This window comes from Bison bison, unplaced genomic scaffold (genome assembly GCF_000754665.1).
Source record: "Bison bison bison isolate TAMUID 2011002044 unplaced genomic scaffold, Bison_UMD1.0 scf7180017864533, whole genome shotgun sequence".
Classification (NCBI taxonomy): domain Eukaryota; kingdom Metazoa; phylum Chordata; class Mammalia; order Artiodactyla; family Bovidae; genus Bison; species Bison bison.
The window spans coordinates 9,092,261-9,115,877 of NW_011495082.1; the positions used below are offsets into that span (position 1 = coordinate 9,092,261).

A 23,617-nucleotide genomic window follows, 5' to 3' on the forward strand; every position below is an offset into this window, starting at 1 on the left:
TGCAGTTTTAAAAGCTACAAAATCAAGCCCCCATTCATTTCACATGTTTACTTTTATGATTCAACTCTCCAGAGAAGAGCCTGGACACTTCTACTGTAGCAATCGCTAAGAGATCGCAAGAGTCAGATGCTGTAGTTTGATTTTCACTCCACAAATTTGTGCTCCGTTAAACTAGAGCCAACGAGAATTCTCAGCCCACAAAACTTGTAGACAGGGCAATATGTCTTCTGTGAAACACTCTGCAAGGATATAGTTTCCTATAAGGATGTGCACCAATGCTGCAAATAGTATTTATCTTTATAAAAACCCAGAAACACTCTTAACAGCAGGAAACAGCTAATCTTGTGATCAATTTCTAGCTAACTGAGGAGATAAAAAGATCCAGGTTTAGGCACTAGTTGAGTGAAGTTAGGCACTTTCCTTAAGCATTCTGGACCTAATTCCCTTCTTTCTGAAGTAAGAAGATAAACACATCTAAGTTCACCTCCAAATATCTATGTAACTCTGTATATCTTATTCGGTGATAGTGATATTTACAAGTTCTGTCGAGTTCACAAGTGCTTTCTCACAAAGTCTCATGTGATTTTCAGAAGTAGATGTGACCCTCATAACAGATTTTCAGAAGTAGGCAGGACAGTGATCACTATTTATTTTTCCCAGTGAATGTGCTGCTTTTGCTATCCAGTAGGATTCACTAGAGACTCTAAGATGTAAAGCATAACCCAGAAAGATTTAGTTTTCAGGAGTCAGAAAAAGTACTCTATAAAATAATTTCTTCCTACTCTGTAGTTTCTCACCCTGAACCCTTCAGACAAAGCTTTACTTATAAAGAAAAATATTTAAAATTTTATGTTATGTGCTTCTGCTAATGTAGCCCCTAACTGGGTGTTGATTTTAGATTAAAGACAAGATGTAATTGCCACTTGGTAAGTATCTTTTTCTTTAGCTATTTGAAATTTTCCAACGGCACTGAGGCTTAGGTAAAATTAGGTTTTTATTTTTATTTTTGGAGCTTACCTTTGCATACTATTTTTATATAAGCTAGAAATTCACAAGTAAAATAGTTTACAAAATAAGAGAAAAAGGAGACCCTCATTTCTGAAAATAAATGGTCTGAATCCAGAGTGGAATTCTGAGTATCTCTGATATCTTGTCAGTGCTTTTCCTTCAAGAAGACACAAAAACAATTCCACAGAAACATATATAAAACATTATAGTTAAAATTATACAACAGATGTGATACTACCTCTTTGCAATAATTCTGTAAGGTATATAAATTTGTCCCAACCATGCTCCCAATTATTCTTTGTCTCAAAGGTCAAGGAATTTCCTAAATAATTGAAATCTAAAAGACTTATTTTTGCCATTAAATCTAACCTCTTTCTGACCTCGCTCCCCACCAGAACCATTATGAGAGGTGAGAAAGAGAGACGGGACCCTGTTTGGTCTGTTCACTTTCCTCCTCTCTCTCTGCCCATTACCCACACTCATCTTGGATGTGCAAAGGAGCAGGAAAACAGCCAAAGGATGAGGGCAACAGAGAGGAAGGAGGAGAAGCAATCTAATCAGGTAATTACCAGTTGGCTGTACAGTGTCATTAAAATTAAGTCTACATTTGTAACAGAGCATATTATCAAAACTTGAGTTTTACAGCATTTCATCAGCCTGAGTTTTCATTCACAATAACAGTTTGGATGGGCATTATAATCCAGATTTAAGAATCAGAAACAGTGTCAATTGTAATAAGATATGCTTTTGTCTTGATGTAGATTATTACACTCTATCACTTTATTGACATTTCCTAATTCACATATAGCATAAGGAAACAATCTCAAGGAGAATGCTTAACAGAACAGCTCCACCCTTGTCCAGGCATAAAAGCAGAGTTTTCTATATATCAAACATCAGGTTGCTCTATTTATAACCTCTTGTGTTCTCATATTTTGGGATATGTGCCTTTTCACTATGCAAGGTCTCCAAAGCTCACAGAGTGCTAAGTCATTTTCTTTGAAGTTTGCCTTTTCTAATTCAGAATACTGCTTTAAATATTTGGAAGCTAAACTAATTTTAATTTCCTCTTCACAGAAGAGGAAAATTTCATGCCTTCACTTCAGCCTTTGCAAAACATGAGTTATTAAATGTATATATCTAATGGAAAATAACCTCCAAGTTGTAGTTAGAGTCTAGCAATTTTGTAGTGGGCATAATTTTGAATAGAAATGAAATAATCTCTAAGCATGACAGTGGGTCAATTAAGAAGAAAAAGTATTCTAATGCCAACTGTCACTAAAGATAGAAAATCCCTTCATCAACATCTCACAAATTCACAGCTGTAGCTCTCACAATCAAATTAACCTTTTCTACTTCAGAAGAATTCAAATGCCTTAAATATGACTATCCAGAGTGATATGATACCAGATACACCTTAGCTCTGATTTGATACCATTTCTTTAATCAATAAAAAACCAAGACAACATTCCTGTTTTCCATTCCCACCTTCCTCAGCAATCTTCAAGAATTTCAAAAGCAAACCTCTTGTCCACTTCTCTAATCCACAGATTTCTCCATCCATACAATATATATATGAGTGTCTCCAACAACAGCTCAGGAGACAGACTTATGAAAATAAACTCATATACAATTTGAAACAAATGGATGAGAAGTTTAAAAATAATGGCCTTTCACTTAAATAAAAAGTCAAAGCAAGAGACACTACTTTTCAACTTTCTAAAAATCACTAAGACCACTTTTTTTGTAATGGAGAAATACAGTTATTGAGCTATCATTATTTTGAATAAAATCCAAATATAATCATAGGAATTTTATGCATTTACATTTTACCTTTAACCAAGATGACAGGGTAGCAAGAAGAAAAACAATGATTCTAGTACTACTTAATCCTTAAAAACAATACAAAGCTACTACAATGTTTTCACATCTCAGGCACTATATTGATCATTAAAAACTATCATGCAAGCAATATCAATCTATTAAGTATCTCACAAGTGGGCTGTATCATAAATTCAAAATTATTTGCACAAGAATCTCCAAGCCACCTTTAAGATCCTGCGAGAAGGCATTTTCTGAGGCATGATCACATTCTATAACAGCCACGTTAATTCAAGGCTGCCACAGTACAGTGAGTAAATCAAAATATAACACTTACCTTATTACAAATAACTGGCAAATTACAGGCACCTTTCAGCTTGCAGCTATACAGCATAGTTGATTAGAAATAAACAAAACATCTTTCACTCCAGTGACAGAACTGCATCCTCAGACTTGGCTTTCGTTACTGAATCCCAGCAAGAAAGGCTGTACTCCTCTCAGGGCTAGTAGCAGCCTCTTTGCAGAGAACACTTGCTGCTCTGAACAGCAGCGACTTAGAATGAAAGTAAGAGGAACCCGTGATGTTTAAATACCGTTGCTTCACATTCACAGGATATGACTCAACTCTCTCTCAAACCAGTAGGGATAGAGTTTCCCCCCGCAAAACTGTTAGATTACATAACAAACATCACATTTGGGGGGCTCAAATGTTTACAAACTAAAATTGAAAAATTTCCCCTGCTAAATCAGACGTGCGTTTTCAAAATCATCAACTTCTTCCCTATGGCACAGACCACAAATGGAAATTTGAATAACAGCATGGCTCAGAGAAAAACGACCCTGCTTACTCTCGGCAATGAATTCATGTAATGTTATTAAATGTGTGTGAACTCGCCAACATCGCTCTGACAGAGATATAAAAAGAGTTTCACTAACATTTCATCGGTGCAAACAGTATAGAATCAAACTCTGACTTTAATATTCAAGAAGTGGCAATTCCACAGAACACAATAGAATCTTCTTCACCAAGTGGAGAATGGAAATAGAGCTTTGTGGCTTGCTATCGCTGATTCCCACAGAAATCCTGTCCTACGCTGTCGTTACCTTGCACTGCTAGCTCTGCCTACCTCTCCAACTCAGAGTCTTCCTTTATCTTTTTCTCAAACATTTCCACAGGAACATGACTAATGAGAGAACTGCTCTAGCAACTGTGGCAATGTTCTCTGCTTTCCCCACCATCCAAGACATCTTAACTCTGAGCTGCATTAAATTTGATCACACGTTGAATTATTATATTTGGACATTTCAGTCAATAATTATAGACTTAGATCCTTGGAGGAGAGTCTACCACATAAATTCAACTGCCATCAGCAAGAACAAAAAGATGAAAACATGCATATCAAATAGCAAGTAGACCAGGACTGTTCAACAGAAAGATAAAATGAGTCACATATGTAATTTTAAACATTTTAATATTATAAAAGGGAAAAGTACCATGTAAACTTAATTTTAATAATGTTTATCCTAATATATCTAAAATAATATCATTTTAATCTATAATCAATATAAAATTAATTACAATGTCTGTACTAGCCTTGGGGAGCTAAAGTCTATTTTACGTTTATAGTACATTTTAATCTGAGCTAGCTATATTTGCATACACAATGGCTAACACATGGCTAGTGGCTACCATATTGCATAACATAAGTCTAGAATTTGGGGTTCATTCTCAGTCCTCAGGTTGCAGTTCAAATGTCTCTTCAGGGAAGGCTTCCTTTACCACCTTATCTGAAATGACCTTCCCCAGTTACTTTTCATCTCATGTTCTTTATATTTCCTTCATGCTAAATCACAACCTGGAATTGTCTTCTTTGTTTATTTACTTATTGATAGTCTGTGGCCCCTAACAAGAATGAAAGAAACCCGAGAGCAGGGAACTTGTTGTAGTCAGTATTTTATTCCCAGCCCCTGGCATGATGACCAGTCCATAGCAGAATTTAATAAACTTTGTCTAATAAATGAGTAAATAAAATATAGAACCTGCACTGCTGCTGCTGCTACATTGCTTCAGTCGTGTCCGATTCTGTGCGACCCCATAGACGGCAGCCCACCAGGCTCCCCCGTCCCTGGGATTCTCCAGGCAAGAACACTGGAGTGGGTTGCCATTTCCTTCTCCAATGCATGAAAGGGAAAAGTGAAAGTGAAGTCACTCAGTCGTGTCCTAGGGTTGGCAATAGAGTATTAACAAATGTGTTTCAAGACTAGGTACCTATTATGTCATTGATACAATCTATCATTATCACTGAATATTTACCAAATACATTCAGTAACACTTTCCTGAACTGAAAAACAAGCTCTCTTTCATGGTATTAATGATCCTTAATCTATAATGTGTTTTCTTTTCACATATAATATTAAATATAAATAATAGACTTGTTTCTTCATTACTCTGGCAAAGATTTGGAATGATACTTATAAGAATCCTCTGGTCCTATGACATAAATCTGGATACCATTAGTAAGTCTATCTTCTACTCACAAAAATATAAAAAAAAAAACACTATCTATGAGACATTTGTAGTGACAATTATATATTTGCCTGAGCAGCACACACACCTCCTCCTTCTAGTATCATAATCCTGATTTTTATCTAGCAAACCACCCATTCCACCCTCCTTATCAATCCGTGTGGTTTATACTATGCTGACCCAGCCCCACAAGTGGGCACATGATGCAGGCTTGACTGATTGGTATAAATTATCCACAGAACTACAGTGACAGGGTCAAGAATGGACACAGGACCCAAGCCACTGAAGCAAGAGCCAACCCCTGCACTTCTGCTGATATTGACAGAGAGGCTATAAAGTCAATAGAAGGTAAGTGTGGAACTGCTGGTTGACATTATTTGCTACCACACAAAGTAAGGTTGTCTGAAAATGAGGCCAACCCAAGAAAAATAACAAAGATGAGAAAAGAAAATTCTGGACAATGTTACTGTAGTTCCTAGATCTTGCCATTCATTAAATCACATTTGCCCTTTGCGGTAATGATGGATGTACTGGAATATTCACTGCAGAATTTTTCGTAGTAGTAAAAAACCAGAAACTCTGCAATAGGCCGTGAGGAGTTGAAGTGTTAAATAATGAGTTAAGTATACTAAGGAACATTATGTAGCTAATTTTTTTTTTAATGTTATCTCAGTGCAGTGATGCTAAAGCTGAAACTCCAGTACTTTGGCCACCTCATGTGAAGAGTTGAGTCATTGGAAAAGACTCTGATGCTGGGAGGGATTGGGGGCAGGAGGAGAAGGGGACGACAGAGGATGAGATGGCTGGATGGCATCACTGACTCGATGGACATGAGTTTGAGTGAAGTCTGGGAGTTGGTGATGGACAGGGAGGCCTGGCGTGCTGCAATTCATGGCGGTCACACAGAGTCGGACACGACTGAAGCGACTTAGCAGCAGCAGCAGCAGAGCAACTGAACTGAACTGAACTGGGATGCACTGACATGCGAACACCCTAAAAGACATTCAATGGAAATAACATGTTTCAGAAAAATACATTATCCCAGTTATGGGTACATAAATTTTTACATGCAAAGTAACAGAAAAGGACCAGGATGACTGCACACCAACTGTGGACAAATGGTTATGTCTAGGAAAAGAGATGTGAAATAAGAGAGTGACTGGGGAGAAAGCCAGTCATTTCACTTTGTTTATTACCTATTGCATGAAACTCATAAAATGAAAGTGAATTTATATACCCCTTAGGTAAACTGAAAAGAACATGCTACTCTTTAAAATGAAATAAGTTTGATATTTTATATTTCTCTACTACATTATTCTTACTCTAAATGGACTACTCTTACTTTTTTTTTTAAAGCAAAGTAACAGAAATGAGAGTGCTTTTCTCTACCACTCTCTCCATTCTTCATCAGTCCAAACTTATGCATTATCTAATTTTTCAGTGTGGCTAGGAGATATGTCAAGAGAGAGACAACGAGAGGGCAGAGAGAGACAGGAACCCACAGCAAGCTACAAGAGGCCCTCCAGTGCACCTTCTGAGATCAGCTAAGGTCTTTGATTTTTTTTTCTCGGCTTCCTGAAAGTTCTTTTATTGACTTCATAAAAATATAGCTTTGATTTATTCAACTGTCAACATATTGACAGCCAAATATTCATAATAATATGCCTTACATTAATTTAGTTGGTCTTGGATCACTGTAAATAAACTGGCCTATTATTTGCTCAGTGAAAGGTTCCTGGTCTCTGAATTGGGCAGAATTGCTTTCCTAACTGGGGCTTCTCTGGTGGCTGAAATGGTAAAGAATCTGGCTGCAATGTGGAAGACCTGGGTTTGATCCCTGGGTTGGGAAGATCCCCTGAGAAGGGAAATGACTACCCACTCCAGTACAAAATCTAAACCTTGGTTGGTTGGTTGTTTTTTTCTGGCTCGATCAAGTCCTCAAAAATCTTCACATTATCTTAGGTCCCACCCACGCTTTTGTATTCCCCTGGGTTTCCACAGTATTCCTTCCTTAAAAATCACACAGCTAATGGTACTCAGTCTGAGACAGGAGTCAGGCCCTTTTCAAGTTTAGTAAAGCTAACCAGGATTGGAATTTACATAGTGCTGACACACTGATGCGTTTGCCAGGCAGTGAGTATACTGCTCTATTTTATTCTCAAAGCCTACTTATCCTGATACCTTAAACCTCCTACAGAGTCTGTTGACTCTCTTGAAAACCTTAACATAATGCAAAATTTGCTTCAGATTTCCTGGAAGAAATAAAACATTTCAGATACAATTAAAGCCACCATATGCTCCTGCCTACGCCATTTCCTCCTTAGGTAAACACTCTATAGGATTATCTTTTATCATTCCCATGCATCTTTTCTATATTTCCATTAAACATGTGTTTATCCATAAATAAGATACTTGTTTGCATGTTTTAAGCTTCATAAAATTGTAGCATGACATGTAGATGCTTTAATTTTTAGTTTTATTTTTTTGCTTAGCATTATCTTGAAGTTTTATGTATTAATAGTTCTACATAATATAATCTTTTTAATTGCTCTATAGCATTCCAATTCATACAACCATTCCCCTATTGGTAGATTTAGGTTATCTCTAATGTATTTCTACTATTTTTCTTAATTTTAAAAATGATTTCATGTGGGATCTTAGTTCCTCAACCAGAGGTCATTACTTGCACCCCCTGCATTGGAGGCACAGAGTCCCAACCACTGGTCCCAACTATAGGGACCAAGGAAGTCCCTATTGCTACTATTAAGCTACTCTAATTCTTGTACATGTGCAAGAACTTCTCTAGAGGTGGACAGGATTGTACTAAGAGGGGACAGAATTGTAGAGTCATTGGATATGCACAGCTGCACCTTTACTGGAAACTGTCAAACTGGATCCCAACATAATTCGACAATTTACAACTCAGCCAGCAATGTACAAGAGTCTTTCTTACTCTAGATTTGTACTATCTCCTCAGTACTGATATTCCAGACTCTGACATTTTTGTCATTTGTTTGTGACGGGTATAGAATCTCAGGGTTTTAATTTTGGTTTCCCTAATTACTGCTGAAGTTGAGCATCTGATCTAATTATTATTGGCCTCTTCCCTAATAGGTTGTTTTTCTTTTACTTACTGGGCGGTCTTCATATACTACAGTTCAACTCTTTTGTCCATTATATAAACCACAGAAATCACTTTTCAGAGTGCAGCTTGTTTTATCATTGTTTATAATACTTTTAGTGGTTTATTATTTTTAAATTTTATGCTTTTTTAATTTAAAACTTTATTGTTTTTCAGTTACTTATCTATATTTCTTGAGTCAAAAGAATGGTGAAAATTCAGCCATTCTTCCTGAAGCATTCCCAACAATAATGTCAGAATGCACACCTAAAAGGGATCTGAGAAGAACTCCTATTCTGATGAGTTCAGTTCATCAATTGCTGAGTATCTGCTATGTGCCCACACTGTGTTAGAGAGAACACACTTGAAACAATCTTTGAGAGAGAACACACTTGAAGTAATCCTTATAATCAAGAAATAGGAAGTCTAATTGAGGAAAGAAACTTACAAGTAGATGATGATGATGAAACGGAGAAATAACCATGTGCTAGAGATGGTGGTAATTCATTATTTAATTTAGGAGTTTAATTAAGATGGAGTAACTGTTATTATAAGAGATCTATACAAGATGCTATGAAGCAGAGAGAAGAGAATATTATCTTGCACCCTAAGGATTATTCAAAATACCAAGTAGTTAAATTTGTAGTAGTACAGACCTGTGAGATATAGAAAGATCTGCAACTGACATTTCTCTTTTCTCAAGCAAATCTGTTTTTCCAAATAGATCACTTATATATTAATCCTATTTAGAAGATTAGTAGGAATTAAGGGGCAGGTTATTCATTGGGAAAAGAAATATGCTTCCTTGGGAAAGCTAATTTCTTTTCACAATCAATAATCCAATTATATAATGACATTTTCCTGAATTCAGAGACAGTTACCAAAAAGCCTGCAATTCCTAAGAATCATAACAAATGGCAAAGCTTCCTATATCTGATTATTAATAGTTTATAATATTGAAGCTAAAAATAATCTTATTTCTTAAAGAAATTCCATCATAAATACATCTGTAAACCAAGCATCCATATTTATCACTTTTGTAAATACAATGTTGCTATTATTTTTCTTTCAATGCACATAATATCTAGAGCATTTTAAAAAGTATAGAATATAAGAGTAGTTAATTTCTTCACCCAGGAGGAAGAAAGGACTCTCCATCTAGAAACAGAGAAGGCAGGCAGGCAGCGTCACCTATTTCCTGGGGAGAGATTCAGGATATCCACTTTCTTGAAGCTATGAGCTTTACACTTGAGTCTTCTATCACTGTAACCTCTAGGACTTACAAACTCAAACGTGTTTGCAATTAGCTATTTGGGGGGCCGACATTAAAATGAATCTGGAAATGAGAAAATAAGACTACCATTTGAGAATAAACCTTTGAAATAAAAATACAGAAGGTCAGAGCACATAAATAAGAAAGGGAAGTTTAACTGTCAGAACGATACGAATTCAAATGCTTCGAGGCATGCACGTTACCAGTGGGGAATGCGAGTCAATGTCATGGCCCTGGTAGGGACCTGGCAGATGGGACTGAAAGGCAGCACCAAAGCCTCACCTACAGGGGACAGTCTCTACTCGGCTCCAGAGAATAGACCTCACATGGGAAGGGTCTAGGAAAGATGGAGGAAGGGTCCAGGAAGGATAGATCTCTGGACTTTTCAAATATTTTTTCCAATTTTTTAAGTTACGTGAATACTCCTGAATTTTAAATCTTCACCTTTATATAGTACGAGACAAACTAAAGCTTTCAAAGGCCATATGTGCCCACTGATGTGCCAGTCTCAGATTCTCAGATATGACCATGCTCTAAACTGATTCTGCCAATAGGAGGACAGTCTAGACCATGAAACAGGTACAAAGCAACCTCAGAAGCAAGCATAGTCCATGATCACTCAAATGCTGGGATAGGGTACTCTGGGCTAGTGGCATGCCCCTTTTTATTATAAATCTGCCTTTAATTCCATTAAACCTGTAAGTCTGAGAACCAGCTGTCTTCTGACTCCATGTGCTACTTTCCATTACGTTACTTTCTGATTAGAATTTGGTATCCTGTTTACATGACTTCAGGGAGAACTTGCTGGAAAGCTGAGGGACCTGAGGATCTACGCAGGAGCTATGTCTCCCAATATAAAAGTTAGTAAGTTGGCAGCCTGGTTAGAGAGGTGGCCTGTCTCCAGGCACAAAAAGCACTTGGGTGGGAACACGAGCCACCACACCCCAGCAGTTTCACTTCTCGTTGTAAAGGGAAACATTGGCGTTCTGATTCTGTACATCAATCATATGAGCTTTGTTAATAGAAGCCCAGCTCTAGGGGACAGACGGGCTCCAGAACTGCTGACAGCTCTGGTTTCTGGGCCCATAAAGTCTTGGGCCAGACCACAGAGAGCGACAAATACCCTAACACAAGTCCACCCTGCAAGACCTCATGGGAGCTTAAGTAATTTATCTTACAACCACCCTTATCCTCACTCTGCCCTCATCGCCACACCTTTCAGAGAATCCCTATCTGGTCCTATGAAGGTCCAGAAATGACCTAGGAGTGTAAAGTGGAGAATCAAAGAGAAAAAACCCAAGAACACAGACAGAGTATGCACAGAAATGATAACACTTATTTGTAACCATCGGTGCTGGGAAACAGATATTGCGCTACGTGCTTGCTAAAGACCATCCCGTTTAATCCTCAGAAACTCTGAGAAGCTAATACTATCTTCAGGAATTATTTTACAATGGAGGAAACAGAGGCTTAAGGAAGTTAAGCAACCTGACCACATTTACACAGGTAACAAGTAGAGGAGCTGGGATTAGAATCCACACCCTTAAACACTGCACTCTGTTGCCTGTATACTTTATTTCACTTCATCGTTTTTAACACCAAACATGCACTATGTACTTATATGCTGGGCACCGTTCTAAGCACTTTACCAATACTAACTAATTTCTTTCTGAAAATAACAGTGTGAAGTGGGCACGGAAATACTCCTGTTCTGATATGGACACTGAGGCAAAGAGAAGTTAAGTAACCTGCCCAAGATTATCCAGCTAGTAGGTGGCTGAACCAGGATTCAAACACAGGCAGTCTCGCTCCAGAGTCCATGCTTTCAGTCTTGTGGTACTTTTACAATGTTCCCTTGGAAGAAATGATGAAGATTTCAATTTCAAATGTTAATTTCTATACTACTGTAAGTGCAATTTTTCAGAAGGATAGGTATAAAAACAAGGTCAAAAAAATTTATGCCATATCATTTCTCTTTATTATATACCAATTAGAAAAACTGTAATTCTTCTATATCTGAAAATTATGAAGCAAGTAACCACCATAAAATACTAGAGGCCTAGATACAATTATTCTTAGGAGACATATCCAAGGAAGGTGACAAATTTAATTCTACACTTTTCCCCCCCTCACTATGCAGAAGAAATTAAAGGAATACTTTTTATTTCTGCATTTATCAATCCTGGGAAGTAAAAATAGGAATACCTTTGAGAAATCTTAGATGAGCAAATATTCCAGAGTTTAATTTAAAGGTCATTTTTTTCCTTAGATATTGAACAAGCTTAATTTCAGAATAAAAGTGCATTGAACATAAGGAAATTGATGTGGATACATCCTACTTGAAACCAAACTTTCTGTTAAACTTAAAATGGAACTTTCAAATTCATAAATTGCCGACTTTTATTAAAAATAATACTTTGGAATTGATTTGATAAAAATAACACCTTCTGACTCATGCAGTAAATGTGAAGGAAACTACATAAGTAGTGAGAAAAGGCCTTCATTGGTTCCTATACCACTAAAACAGTCCAATTTAGACCCTCTTAGACATGGTCTAAAATGTTAACTCAATCCTGAATTCAGAAGATCTGCTTAAGTGTGAGATCTGTTTCATTCCCTTATGGTCTTTACTGTTTGACTAAGTTAATAAACTCATTCCAGAACCTGTCATCTTGAGAGACATAGCATTCTTCTGAACTGGCACTCAACAAAAAGAAACAGTACTACAAAGCTTTCTTTATTTTAGTTCTCTATTCTCTGCAACACTCCAACCATCTTAACTTACACAATTCAGGTTGTCTGGTCATCAAAGCATAGCTTATTCCCCTAAGATTACTGCTTGCCTAGGTTTATGCCTCAGAATTCTCAACACACCCCACACTCAGGCCCCTCACCTGGGCCCCTTCGTATTTCTCTTTCATTCTGGTTCTACTGCCATTCTTCCTTGCACTGTCTCCATTTCATAAAACAGTTTTAGGAATTTCAAGGTAATTTTTGAGGCAAGATTCCATGGTTCTTCAAAGAGCAGGTTTTAAAAATCTGAGTACTCTATCAGGGCAGCACCAGGGGATTCCCCAGCCTCCACAGCTAGCCACCCAAGGACCCAGCCCTTCCTACCAACAAGTCAGAACCAGCCCAGGATTATCTACTCCAAGGCTGCAGAGCCGGATGCACTGGGATCTGGCCCCGCTTACCAGCAGGTAAGCAGCCACTGCATGCAGCAGCTGTCACAGCCAACCAGGCTGAGGGCCAGCCCTGCCTGCTTGCACACCAACAGCAGTCAGCCCTGACACAACAGAAGGGCCCAGGCAGCCCATACAGGCAGTACCCCCAACACATATAGATCTGGTGAGAGACAGGAATGTGCAACCAGACTACATCTCCTACGTAAGGCCACTTCTCCAGGATCAGGAAATATAAATGACCTACTTAATACATAGAGACAAGTCAGAGGATAAACCAGAGAAGCAATGAAAATGATGACAGAGGAATATGTTCCAAAGGAAGTACCAAGACAAAACCTCAGGGGGGAAAAAAAAAAAACCAAGGTGGAGATAAGCCACTTATTTCATGAAGAGTTCCATGTAATAATAATAGAGATTCTCAATAAACTGGAAGATATGAGAAGTTTAACATAAAGTTAAAAAGTATAAAGAAGGTCTGAACAGATGAGGAATACAATAACAAATGAAAAATACACTATAAGGAATCAACAGTAGGTTAGATGATAGAAAGCAATGGATCAGTGAACTGGAAGACCAGGTAGAGAAAATGACCCAAGTTAAACACAAGCAAAAGGCAAAGGAGAAAAGGAAAGATACATCCATCTAAATAAAGAGTTCCAAAGAATAGTAAGGAGAGATAAGAAAGCCTTCCTCAGCGATCAATGCAAAGAAATAGAGGAAAACAAGAGAATGGGAAAGACTAGAGATCTCTTCAAGAAAATTAGAGATACCAAAGGAATATTTCATGCAAAGATGGGCACAATTAAGGACAGAAATGGTATGGACCTAACAGAAGCATAAGATATTAAGAAGAGGCGACAAGAATACACAGAAAAACTTTACAGAAAAGATCTTCATGACCCAGATAACCATGATGGTGTGATCATTCACCTAGAGCCAGACATCCTGGCGTGCAAAGTTAAGTTAGCCTTAGGAAGCATCACTACGAACAAAGCTAGTGGAGGTGATGGAATTCCAGTTGAGCTATTTCAAATTCTAAAAGATGATGCTGTGAAAGTGCTGCACTCAATATGCCAGCAACTTTGGAAAACTCAGCAGTGGCCACAGGACTGGAAAAGGTCAGTTTCCATTCCAATCCCAAGGAAAGGCAATGGCAAAGAATGTTCAAACTATCATACAATTGCACTTGTTTCACACACTAGCAAATAATACTCAAAATTCTCCAAGCTAGGCTTCAACAGTACATGAACTGAGAACTTGCAGATGTTCAATCTAGATTTAGAAGAGGCAGAGGAACCAGAGATCAAATTGCCAACATCTGTTGGATCATAGAAAAAGCAAGAGAGTTCCAGAAAAATATCTATTTCTGATTTAGTGACTGTGGCAAAGCCTTTGATGGTGTGGATCACAACAAACTGTGCAAAATTCTTCAAGAGATGGGAATACCAGACCACCTTACCTGCCTCCTGAGAAACTTGTATGCAGGTCAAGAAGCAACAGTTAGAACCAGACATAGAACAACAGACTGGTTAAAAATTGGGAAAGGAGTACGTCAAGGCTGTATATTGTTACCCTGCTTTTTTAACTTAGATCCAGGGTACATCATGCGAAAAGCCTAGCTGGATGAAGCTCAAGCCAGAATCAAGACTGCTGGGAGAAATATCAATAACCTCAGATGTGCAGATGACACCACCCTTATAGCAGAAAGTGAAGAGGAGCTAAAGAGCTTCTTGATGAAAGTGAAAGAGGAGAGTGAAAAAGCTGGCTTAAAACTCAACATTCAAAAAACAAAGATCATGGCATCTGGTCCCATCACTTCATGGCAAATAGATGGGGAAACAATGAAAACAGTGAGAGGCTTTATTTTGGGGGACTCCAAAATCACTGCAGATGGTGATAATCACTGCATGGGGTCCCAAATAAGATGAACCCAAGAAAACTTACAATATTAATTGCAAAAATTAAAGACAAGGAGAGAATCTTAAAAACTGGAAAAGGAAAGCAACTAGTTACATGCAAGAGAATTTCCGTAAGACATTCAGCTGACTTTTTAGCAGGAACTTTCCAGGCCACAGGAAGTGAGTGTATCAAAGTGATGAAAGGGAAAAAATCTACAACAAAGGATACTCTACCTGGCAAGGTTATCATTCAGACCTGGAGGAGATATAAACAGTTTCATAGACAAGCAAAAGCTAAAAGAGTTCAGCACCAGTAAATTAGATATGCAAGAAATGTTAAGGGGACTTCTCTAAGCAGAAAAGATCACAACTAGAAATATAAAAATCATAAAAGGTAAAATATCATTGGTAAAAGCAAATATGCAGTACAGGTAGTTAATTAACTGGTTAAAAAACAAAACTAAAATCATCTATATCCACAATTAGTAATTAAGGAATACACAAAACAAAGAGATGTAAAATATGATGTCAAAAACATTAAATATGGGGGTGATGAGTAAAAATACAGGTTGTTGGAATGAGTTTGAACTTAAGAGATCATCAACTTAAAGTAATCATTTATATATAGAGACTGCTATATATGAACGTAATGGTAACCACAGTCTAAAAATCTAGAATAGACACACACATACAAATAGAAAGGAATTAAAATATAACACTGAAGGTAGTTATTAAATCACAAGTGAAGAAAGCAAAAGAACAAAAGAATAAAAACAGAACTACAAAACACCCAGAAAATAATTAATAAATGGCAATAAGTATATACCCATCAATAAATACTTTAAATGTAAATAGACTAAATGCTCCATTCAAAAGACATAAAGTGGCTGAATGGGTAAAAATCCAAAACCCAAGTACATGCTGCTATACAAGACTCACTTCCAATCTAAAGACACACAGACTGAAAGTGAGGGAATGAAAAAGTGTCTCCCAAGCAAATGGAAATGAAAGGAAATGTGGGATATTAACACCAACATCAGACAAAACAGACTTTAAAACAAACACTGTGACAAAAGACAAAGAAGGACATTACATTATGATCAAGGGATCAATCCAAGAAGAAGATGTAACAACTATAAATGTATGTGCAGCCAACACAGAAGCACCTCAATACATAAAGCAAATATTAGCAGGTATAAAGGGAGAGACTGACAGTAACACAGTATTAGGGAACTATAATATCTCATATCAATGGACAGGAAGTCATACATCATCCAGACAGAAAGTCAACAAGGAAACGCTGACCTTAAATAACACATCAAATCATATGGACTTAATAGAAATATATTTACATTTCTTGCAAAGGCAGCAGAATACACACTCTTTTCAAATGCACATGGAAAATTCTCTAGGATAGGTCACATGCTAGGACATGAAACAAGTCTCAATAAATTTAAGAAGACTGAAATCATATCAAGCATCCTTCACAATCACCAAATATGAGACTAGAACAAGAAAAAAACTGCAAATAACACAAACAATTGAAGGCTAAACAATATGCTACTAAACAAGCAAAGGGTCATTGAATAAATCAAAGAGAAAATAAAAAAATATCTAGAGACAAATGAAAATGAAAATACAATGGTCCAAAATCTTTGGAATGCAGCAAAAGCAGTTCTAACAGGGAAGTTGACAGTGATATAAACTTACCTCAGGAAAAAAGAAAAAAATATTAAATAAACAATCTAAACTTACACTTAAATAAACTAGAAAAAGAAGAACAAAAGCCAAAGTTAGTAGAAGAAAAGAAATCATAAAGATAAGAGCAGAAATAGAGTAAAAAAAACAGAAAAGATCAATGAATCTAAGAACTGGTTCTTTGAAAAGATAAGCAAAATTGGTAAATCTTAGGCCAAATTCATCCAGATAAAGAGAAATAAAATCAGAAATGAAAGAAGAAAAGTTACAACTAACACCACAGAAACAGAGGAATCATAAGAGATTGCTGTGAATGATTACACACCAACAAAATGGAAACCTAGAAGAAATGGATAAATTCCTAGAAACGTACAGTCTCCCAAGACTGAAACAGAAAGAGGAAATATGAAGAGATTGTCAGTAACAAAATTGAATCAATTGAATCAGCAATAAAAAGAACTCCCAACAGAAAGAATCCAGGACAGATGGCTTCACAGGTGAGTTCTACCAAACATTTTTTTGTGTGTGTGGGTGTGTGTGTTAACACTTAGCCTTCTCAAACTATTGCAAAAATTGAAGAAGAAAGAATACTTCTACAAAGCTAACATTATTCTGATTCCAAAAGCAGACAAACACACACACACACAAAGAGCTGGACAAGACAGCTGCCAGCAGTAGGAATATACTTTAATGAAGAAAATTTAGTGAAGAACTTGGCAGCATAAGCCTAGCTAAGTTTCTTAATTGCTATGGGGTGGTTACTACTACATGCTTCTTGCTTTCTCCTCTTTAGATGTGTCTATAGCAGTTTATCTATGTCTGTCTTGCTATTGAAAATTGGCTATAGTGGGGAGTGGGGGTAATGGGGAAATGTTGGTCAAAGCACACAAAGTTTCACTTACACAAGATAAATAAGTTCTGGGAATCTAGTGTACAGCATAGTAACTATAGTTTCTAATACTATATTGTATATTTGAAATTTGCTTAAAAAGTAAATCTTAAATGTTCTTACCACATGCAAGACAAGTAACTATATGAGGTGATTGATGTGTTTAATTAGTTTGATTGTGATATCATTTTAAATGTATACATGCATCAAAATATCATATTGTACACCATTAAATACATATTATTTCTATTTGTCAATCACACATCAATAAAGCTTAAAGAAAGAAAAGAGAGTAGAAAATGGTGGAGCAGACAGCTTGCCTTTTATGTTCACAGTTCCTTAGATTTAAGAGCTGTGCTAAAAGAACTACACTGAAACAGTCTGACCTTCACCAGGACCTTAAATGACAAATAATTAGTGGGTGTTTAGATTTGAGGGTCTTGGGGAAGAAGAGTATATTTGGCATGTGAAGACGATGTGAGTTGTAGGTGCATGGTAGATTACAGAAGACTGTATTTTCCAAAGAGGCACATGAAAAAATCTCCCTTTACACATGCTTTTCTCACAATGTGACTGACACGCCTCCCATCAGCAGGTGATGAGAGATTCCTTGACCTTCAGCAAGACTGTGCCTACAGCAGATGCGATGCCATGTGACTTCTGAGAGTAGGTCATAAAAGCTGGTAAGGGACCATCTGGTTCTCTCCTGGGCTTGCTCTTAGAATCCAGTCACCATACCACAAGAAGGGCAAGTACCCCATACAGACGCCCATATGGAGAAAAACTAGGGCTATCGCTGTAGCTGAGCTTCCCGACAATGGCCAACACCAACTTTCTAGATATTGGAATAAACCGTCTTGAAAGAAGGTCCTCTAATCCTCAGTTAAGTGATATGCATGGAGCAGAGACAATCTGATCTTACCACACCTTGCCCAATGTATGCATTGATGAACAAAATATATGGCTGATGCTGTCTTCAGTCTTTAAGCTTTGGGGTAGTGTTATACATAAAACTACAACTGGGGCAGCCTCTTACTGTTTTCCTTGCCTGCTGTCTTCTATTTCTGCTCATCCCACATGAATTTTCTACAAGATAAAGCTGATCAAGTTATACCCCAGAACTTGTATCTTTTTTTCTAATTTGATCTCTATGCCACTAATCCCCTGAAGATCATGAATGGTTTATTTAACTTTATAAAAACATTAAATAATTACCAAGAAATCAATAAATGAAATGTTTTATTCCTGGAACTTTAATAGACTCTATAAAGGAGTCTTGACTCATAAGGTAAATTATGCAACACTGAATTACCAAATTAAAAATACCATATCCCTTTAATAAACTGAAGGAAAAAATTTAAAGAATTCACTTTTGAATGTTAAAATAGTTTGTACATATAAACTGAGAAACATCCCTGACGCAAATAAATTGAGGCTGAGAAGATATAGTGTGAAAAATCACTACACATTTCTTCATAAGCAGATGATACATTATTTTGCCTAAACCTTAATAATCTGATTTTGATAAGTACTGAACTATAAATTCAAACACAGTTCTGCTTTATCATATAAAATATGGAATTATAAGCAATTCTCAACATCTTACCATTTTTAAGAATTTCTAAATTTTTCATTAATACTATATATTATACATATTTTTTCTAAATATTCCTTTATTCTTTAGGTAATACAACCACACAACCACTCCCAAGTTATTTGTAAAAAAAATCTTGGTATTAGCATTTTTTTTTTTTGCTTTCCCTCTTACTGATTAGTTCTTACCAAGCAGACTACTTCTTATTTTATTATTTATGTTAGATTTTTATAACGCATTTCCTCCAAGGAGTTCAAGATGTCTGGCATACAGAGGTGCTTCTGTTTCTCTTTATTTGGTTTGATGAACACCTTCCAGGCATTGCAGGAGCCAAGAACACCATCCAAGTCAGGAGGAAAAGACCACAGAGCAAGGGTCAGAATAGCAAGGTCAGAAGTGAAGCGCCCAGCTGGGTTATTTGTAGAGCAGTGAGAACTCAGGGAATTGTGAAAATAACTGCATCCAAACCACTCTCTACTTTATAGTGCTACCACTGGGCAAAGAAGGTGCCCTGATCTCATATTTACTCTGTTCCTGCCAGTCACATACTTGTATCAAGATAACTGATCAGAAAGGAAGCAGTAGCCCCTGCTCTTTGTACATTATGCTGGATTGGGGCTGCCTGAAGCCAATGACCCTATTTGACTTTCCCTATATTTAAACTCAGTGACGAAATTACTTGATATATCACATTGGTGGAGTGGTCGGGGAGTGGTGACAGTGGATTTGCAATAAAGGGAGGCACAGAGTTCTATGGGTTCCTTGCCCTGAAAATTTGACAAGGTCCCCAAGGCAAAGACAGTCACACTTAAAGAAGGGGAACCTCAGACACTCTGAATGGGGACTAAGAGTGAGAACTAAGCTGACGTAAGGACAGTGAAGACATACACACAGACACATTTAAAAATGTGACCTCTTCTGGCAAAACAAAATTAGAAAAGCACATGCCAGTGTTCCATCTGTGCCACACAAGAGTCAGTATTTCCACTGTGGATGTTGTGACTTCTTGAGAGAAACTGTTTACAGGAGGGAAAAAAGTAAAGTATGTCAACAACTTCTTGAAGAGGACACTGATGACCCCATTAGAACTGGTGGACACCAACAAACTTTTTCATTCTCGAGTAGGCTAAAAAGAAATTCTCAACTGTTTGTTCAGTTAGGTATAGTTAAACATTTACAAAAGGAATAAACCTCTTACAACCAAGACAGCTTCAGTTGGTACCAACAGAGAAACTTCTAAGAGGAATCAATACAGGCTACATCGGCTTCTGCCCTGCTGACAGCCTTAGAAGTAGAGAAGGAAAAGGAAGACAGACGCAGAGTGCAGGTGAAGCAAGAAAGGAAAGTGAGAAGGAGAAAAGCAAAGAAGAGCTGGTTCAAAATTTACTTGAGAAAATGTGCCTGCTTTAAAAGAGTTTCCATAAACGGAAGAAGCTCTTATTCTTGCAGCATGCTAAAGCACAGAAGCTTTTAGCATCTTTGGGAGCTACATGAAATAAATGGGAGCAGAACTTCGGGAACAAAAGTGAAACACCATACAAGGCCTGAAATATCTTTTCTTACAAAGGGTGGGATTTTAATTATTAAGTCTTTTCATAAATATTGAATAGGGCAGAGAATGAATCAGTTGAATTTTCAAGATAGCTTTCAACCCATCAATGACTATCACATTAAAAAAATATATTTATACAGTATTGTTCTAAATGGCTCTACCAGGAGCCCCTGCTACACAGCTGTGTGATTCCATCATGATTTTGCTTTTTCATAGTGTTTAGATGGAATGTGCATTATAATTGTTCAAACATACCTATGTAGTAGGAATGAGGGTTTATTATTTTTAATAATTTCCCCTGATTATAATGGTAATCAATGTTTATTTTTATATATTGGGAAATTTCTGAAAAATATAGATTGCCTATAATACCAACTCTTACAAATAACTAATGTTTAACACATTATGTCCTTAAATATTTATTGAGTACCTCCTTTTTGCCAGTCCTGTACTAGTGAGAAGAGACAGAAAATAAACCTTTAAGAGAAGAAATAATATTAACTACTAAAAATATGAAGAAAGTGAAATAGGCTAATGTGATAGTGAGTGACTAACAAGAGAGGGAAGAGTTTGAGTTGGCAGAGAAGGATCAGTCACTTCAACAAGGTAAGCCTTGAGCAGAAAGCTAATTGGTGAGAAGGAAGCAGATATGTCAAGATCTAGGAGAAGACTGTTTGCAGAACACAGATCAGCAAAAACAAAAGCCTATTTCTGCCTATTTTAAACATGAGGAGTGGAAAGGAGGCTCAGATATATCAGGGGTGTTGGAATTACCAGACCAGGAATTTAAAACAACTATGACTGATTTGCTTTCGGATCTAATGGGAAAAGTAGACAACATGCAAGAACAGATGGGTAATGTACACAAAGAGAGAGAAATTCTTAAAAAAAAAAAAGAATCAAAAAGAAATGCCAGAGATCAAAAACAGTGTGACAGAAATGAAAGCCTTTGATGCGCTCATTAGTGGACTGGACATGGCTAAAGAAATCCTTTCTGAGCTTAAGGCTATATCAATAGAAACTTCCAAAACTGAAAAGGAAAGAGGAAAAAAAAATTGAAAACAAGCAGAATATCCAAGAACTGTGGCACAACTGCAAAGTGTACCTACCCATAGTGTAATTGGAATACCAAAAGGAGAAGAGAAACAGGAACAGAAGAAATATCTGAAGCAATCATGACCGAGAATTTCCCCAAATTAATGTCAGACATCAAACCACAGATCCAGGGAGTTAACAAGATGGATGGCCAAAAAAAAAAAAAGAAGAAGAAGAAGAAGGAATGATAGAATTCTTTAAAAGAATGGTAAACAAAAAGTCCATATCTGATATATTTGTTTTAAAAAGTTTTATATCCTGAAGCAAAATCCACTTATTTCAAAAGTGATAGTCTCTTTTTCTGTCAAGATGTAAAATTGCACAAACAAGGGAAAAAGCATCTTACTTCTTTTTGGCTCAATCAGGGAAAGACATACAAAGTCCACTCTTAATCAAAGTAACAGTCTTCCTATATTTATATTTTGTGGTCAATACAAGAAACATAATGGGGACTCTGAACCAGAACCAGGGGTGTGAGTGATTCACTTGTTCCTACCAAGAATGCAGTGCACTGATCAGGCTGATGGTGACTATGGGTGGCAGGCAGCAAGTGTGCCCGAGGCAGGGCACAGAGGAGGCAGAGGTCCCCCAGGCAGTGAGAAAACCAGATTCAATCAGATTGAAGCTTCAGCAGGAGGTGAGCCCACTCTCTGGGAAATGCCTTCTGCCGTAGGGGCATCAAAGGAGAGGATGAAAGTGGAGAACCTGAGTTACACCTGAGCGGGCTAAAGAGTTGGCTAAACTAAGGCAACCCCATCAAAGACTAAGTACATGCCTCAGTGATTCCTAATTGCAGGTGACTGGTAAATTTTTAACAGTTTAACAACTTTAAATTGGATTTGAACATTAAAAAAAATAATTTTTAGGTAAGAATATAAATAAAGCAATATTATTCATTTATAACTATATATTCCATCACAGTTAGTGAAAGCTTATTGGTATGCAAGTAATAATTGACAGGAAATTCTTTAAAGGTCAATTAATCTTTTCCAATACATTCAAAAGCATTCATAATATGAAATAAGGATAGCATACTGATACGGTATTCAGCATAATGAACATCTCAGTATAATGAAAACAGGCTCCTGTGAATATTCACTGAAATTCTATTCTGCTAAAGCAAAACCTTACTTTCCAATCATTTTAATTAGTACAATTTCTCCAGGCATTCAGGAAATGACAACACAAGCTGAAATCAGCCGGAAGTACCATCTCAGGAGTAAGAGGGCCCCAGACAATGGGCAAGTCCATCTTGTATTTGTAAACCAAGAGGAGGAAGAGGAAGGTATGCTGTCAGGGTTCAGAGTTTTGGGTACAACTCTACTTCTCCTGGTGGCCGCCTACAATGCATCTGCCTACAATGCGGGAGCCCCAGGTTCGAACCCTGGGTTGGGAAGATTTGGAAAAGGAAATGGCAACCCACTCCAGTACTCCTGCCTGGAAAATCCCATGGACGGAGGAGCGTGGTAGGCTACAGACCATGGGGTCACAAAGACTCAGACACAACTGAGTGATTTCACTTTTCTACTTCTCCTGACCGCATGGACATAAGACATAATTTAACTCAGTGTGAACGCACTGTGTTAAATGAAGAATGGACTTTCTGATGGAACTTGGGGTTATTATTCAGTTCCGTTCAGTTCAGTCTCTCAGTCGTGTCCGATTCTTTGCGACCCCATGAATCGCAGCACGCAGGCCTCCCTGTCCATCACCAACTCCCGGAGTTCACTCAAACTCATGTCTATTGAGTCGGTGATGCCATCCCGCCATCTCATCCAGGACTCGTTTGTCTTGTCTTGGATGCTTCCGCCGCCAGGTTGGAGGCCTGGAAGCGCTGCTGAGGGTAAGCGTTGGCACTGTGTCTTAAGAGAGCTATCACCAGGAATGGCAGGAACGAATGTTAGGCTAAACAGAACTTGGTATAAGAGGTCCATTCTAGCATGATTCATCTTTAAG

At 37.4% G+C, this 23,617-nt stretch overlaps 1 protein-coding gene across 9 annotated transcripts in view; it reads right to left on the reverse strand.

Moving 5' to 3' along the window:
- MCTP1 (multiple C2 domains, transmembrane 1) overlaps positions 1-23,617 on the reverse strand; it is a 563,225-nt gene that overhangs the window by 370,201 nt on the left and 169,407 nt on the right. For 4 of the 9 annotated variants that reach the window (XM_010831936.1, XM_010831932.1, XM_010831933.1 and 1 more), the window contains exon 1: positions 3,167-3,527. The exons of 2 other annotated variants lie outside the window; for them this stretch is intronic. In XM_010831936.1, coding sequence (XP_010830238.1) covers positions 3,167-3,223 — 57 coding nt within the window. In that variant the 5' untranslated portion in view covers positions 3,224-3,527. Of the gene's footprint in view, positions 1-3,166; positions 3,529-23,617 lie in introns of those variants that run through there. 3 more of the 9 variants (XM_010831938.1, XM_010831937.1, XM_010831934.1) reach the window with 2 other exon arrangements.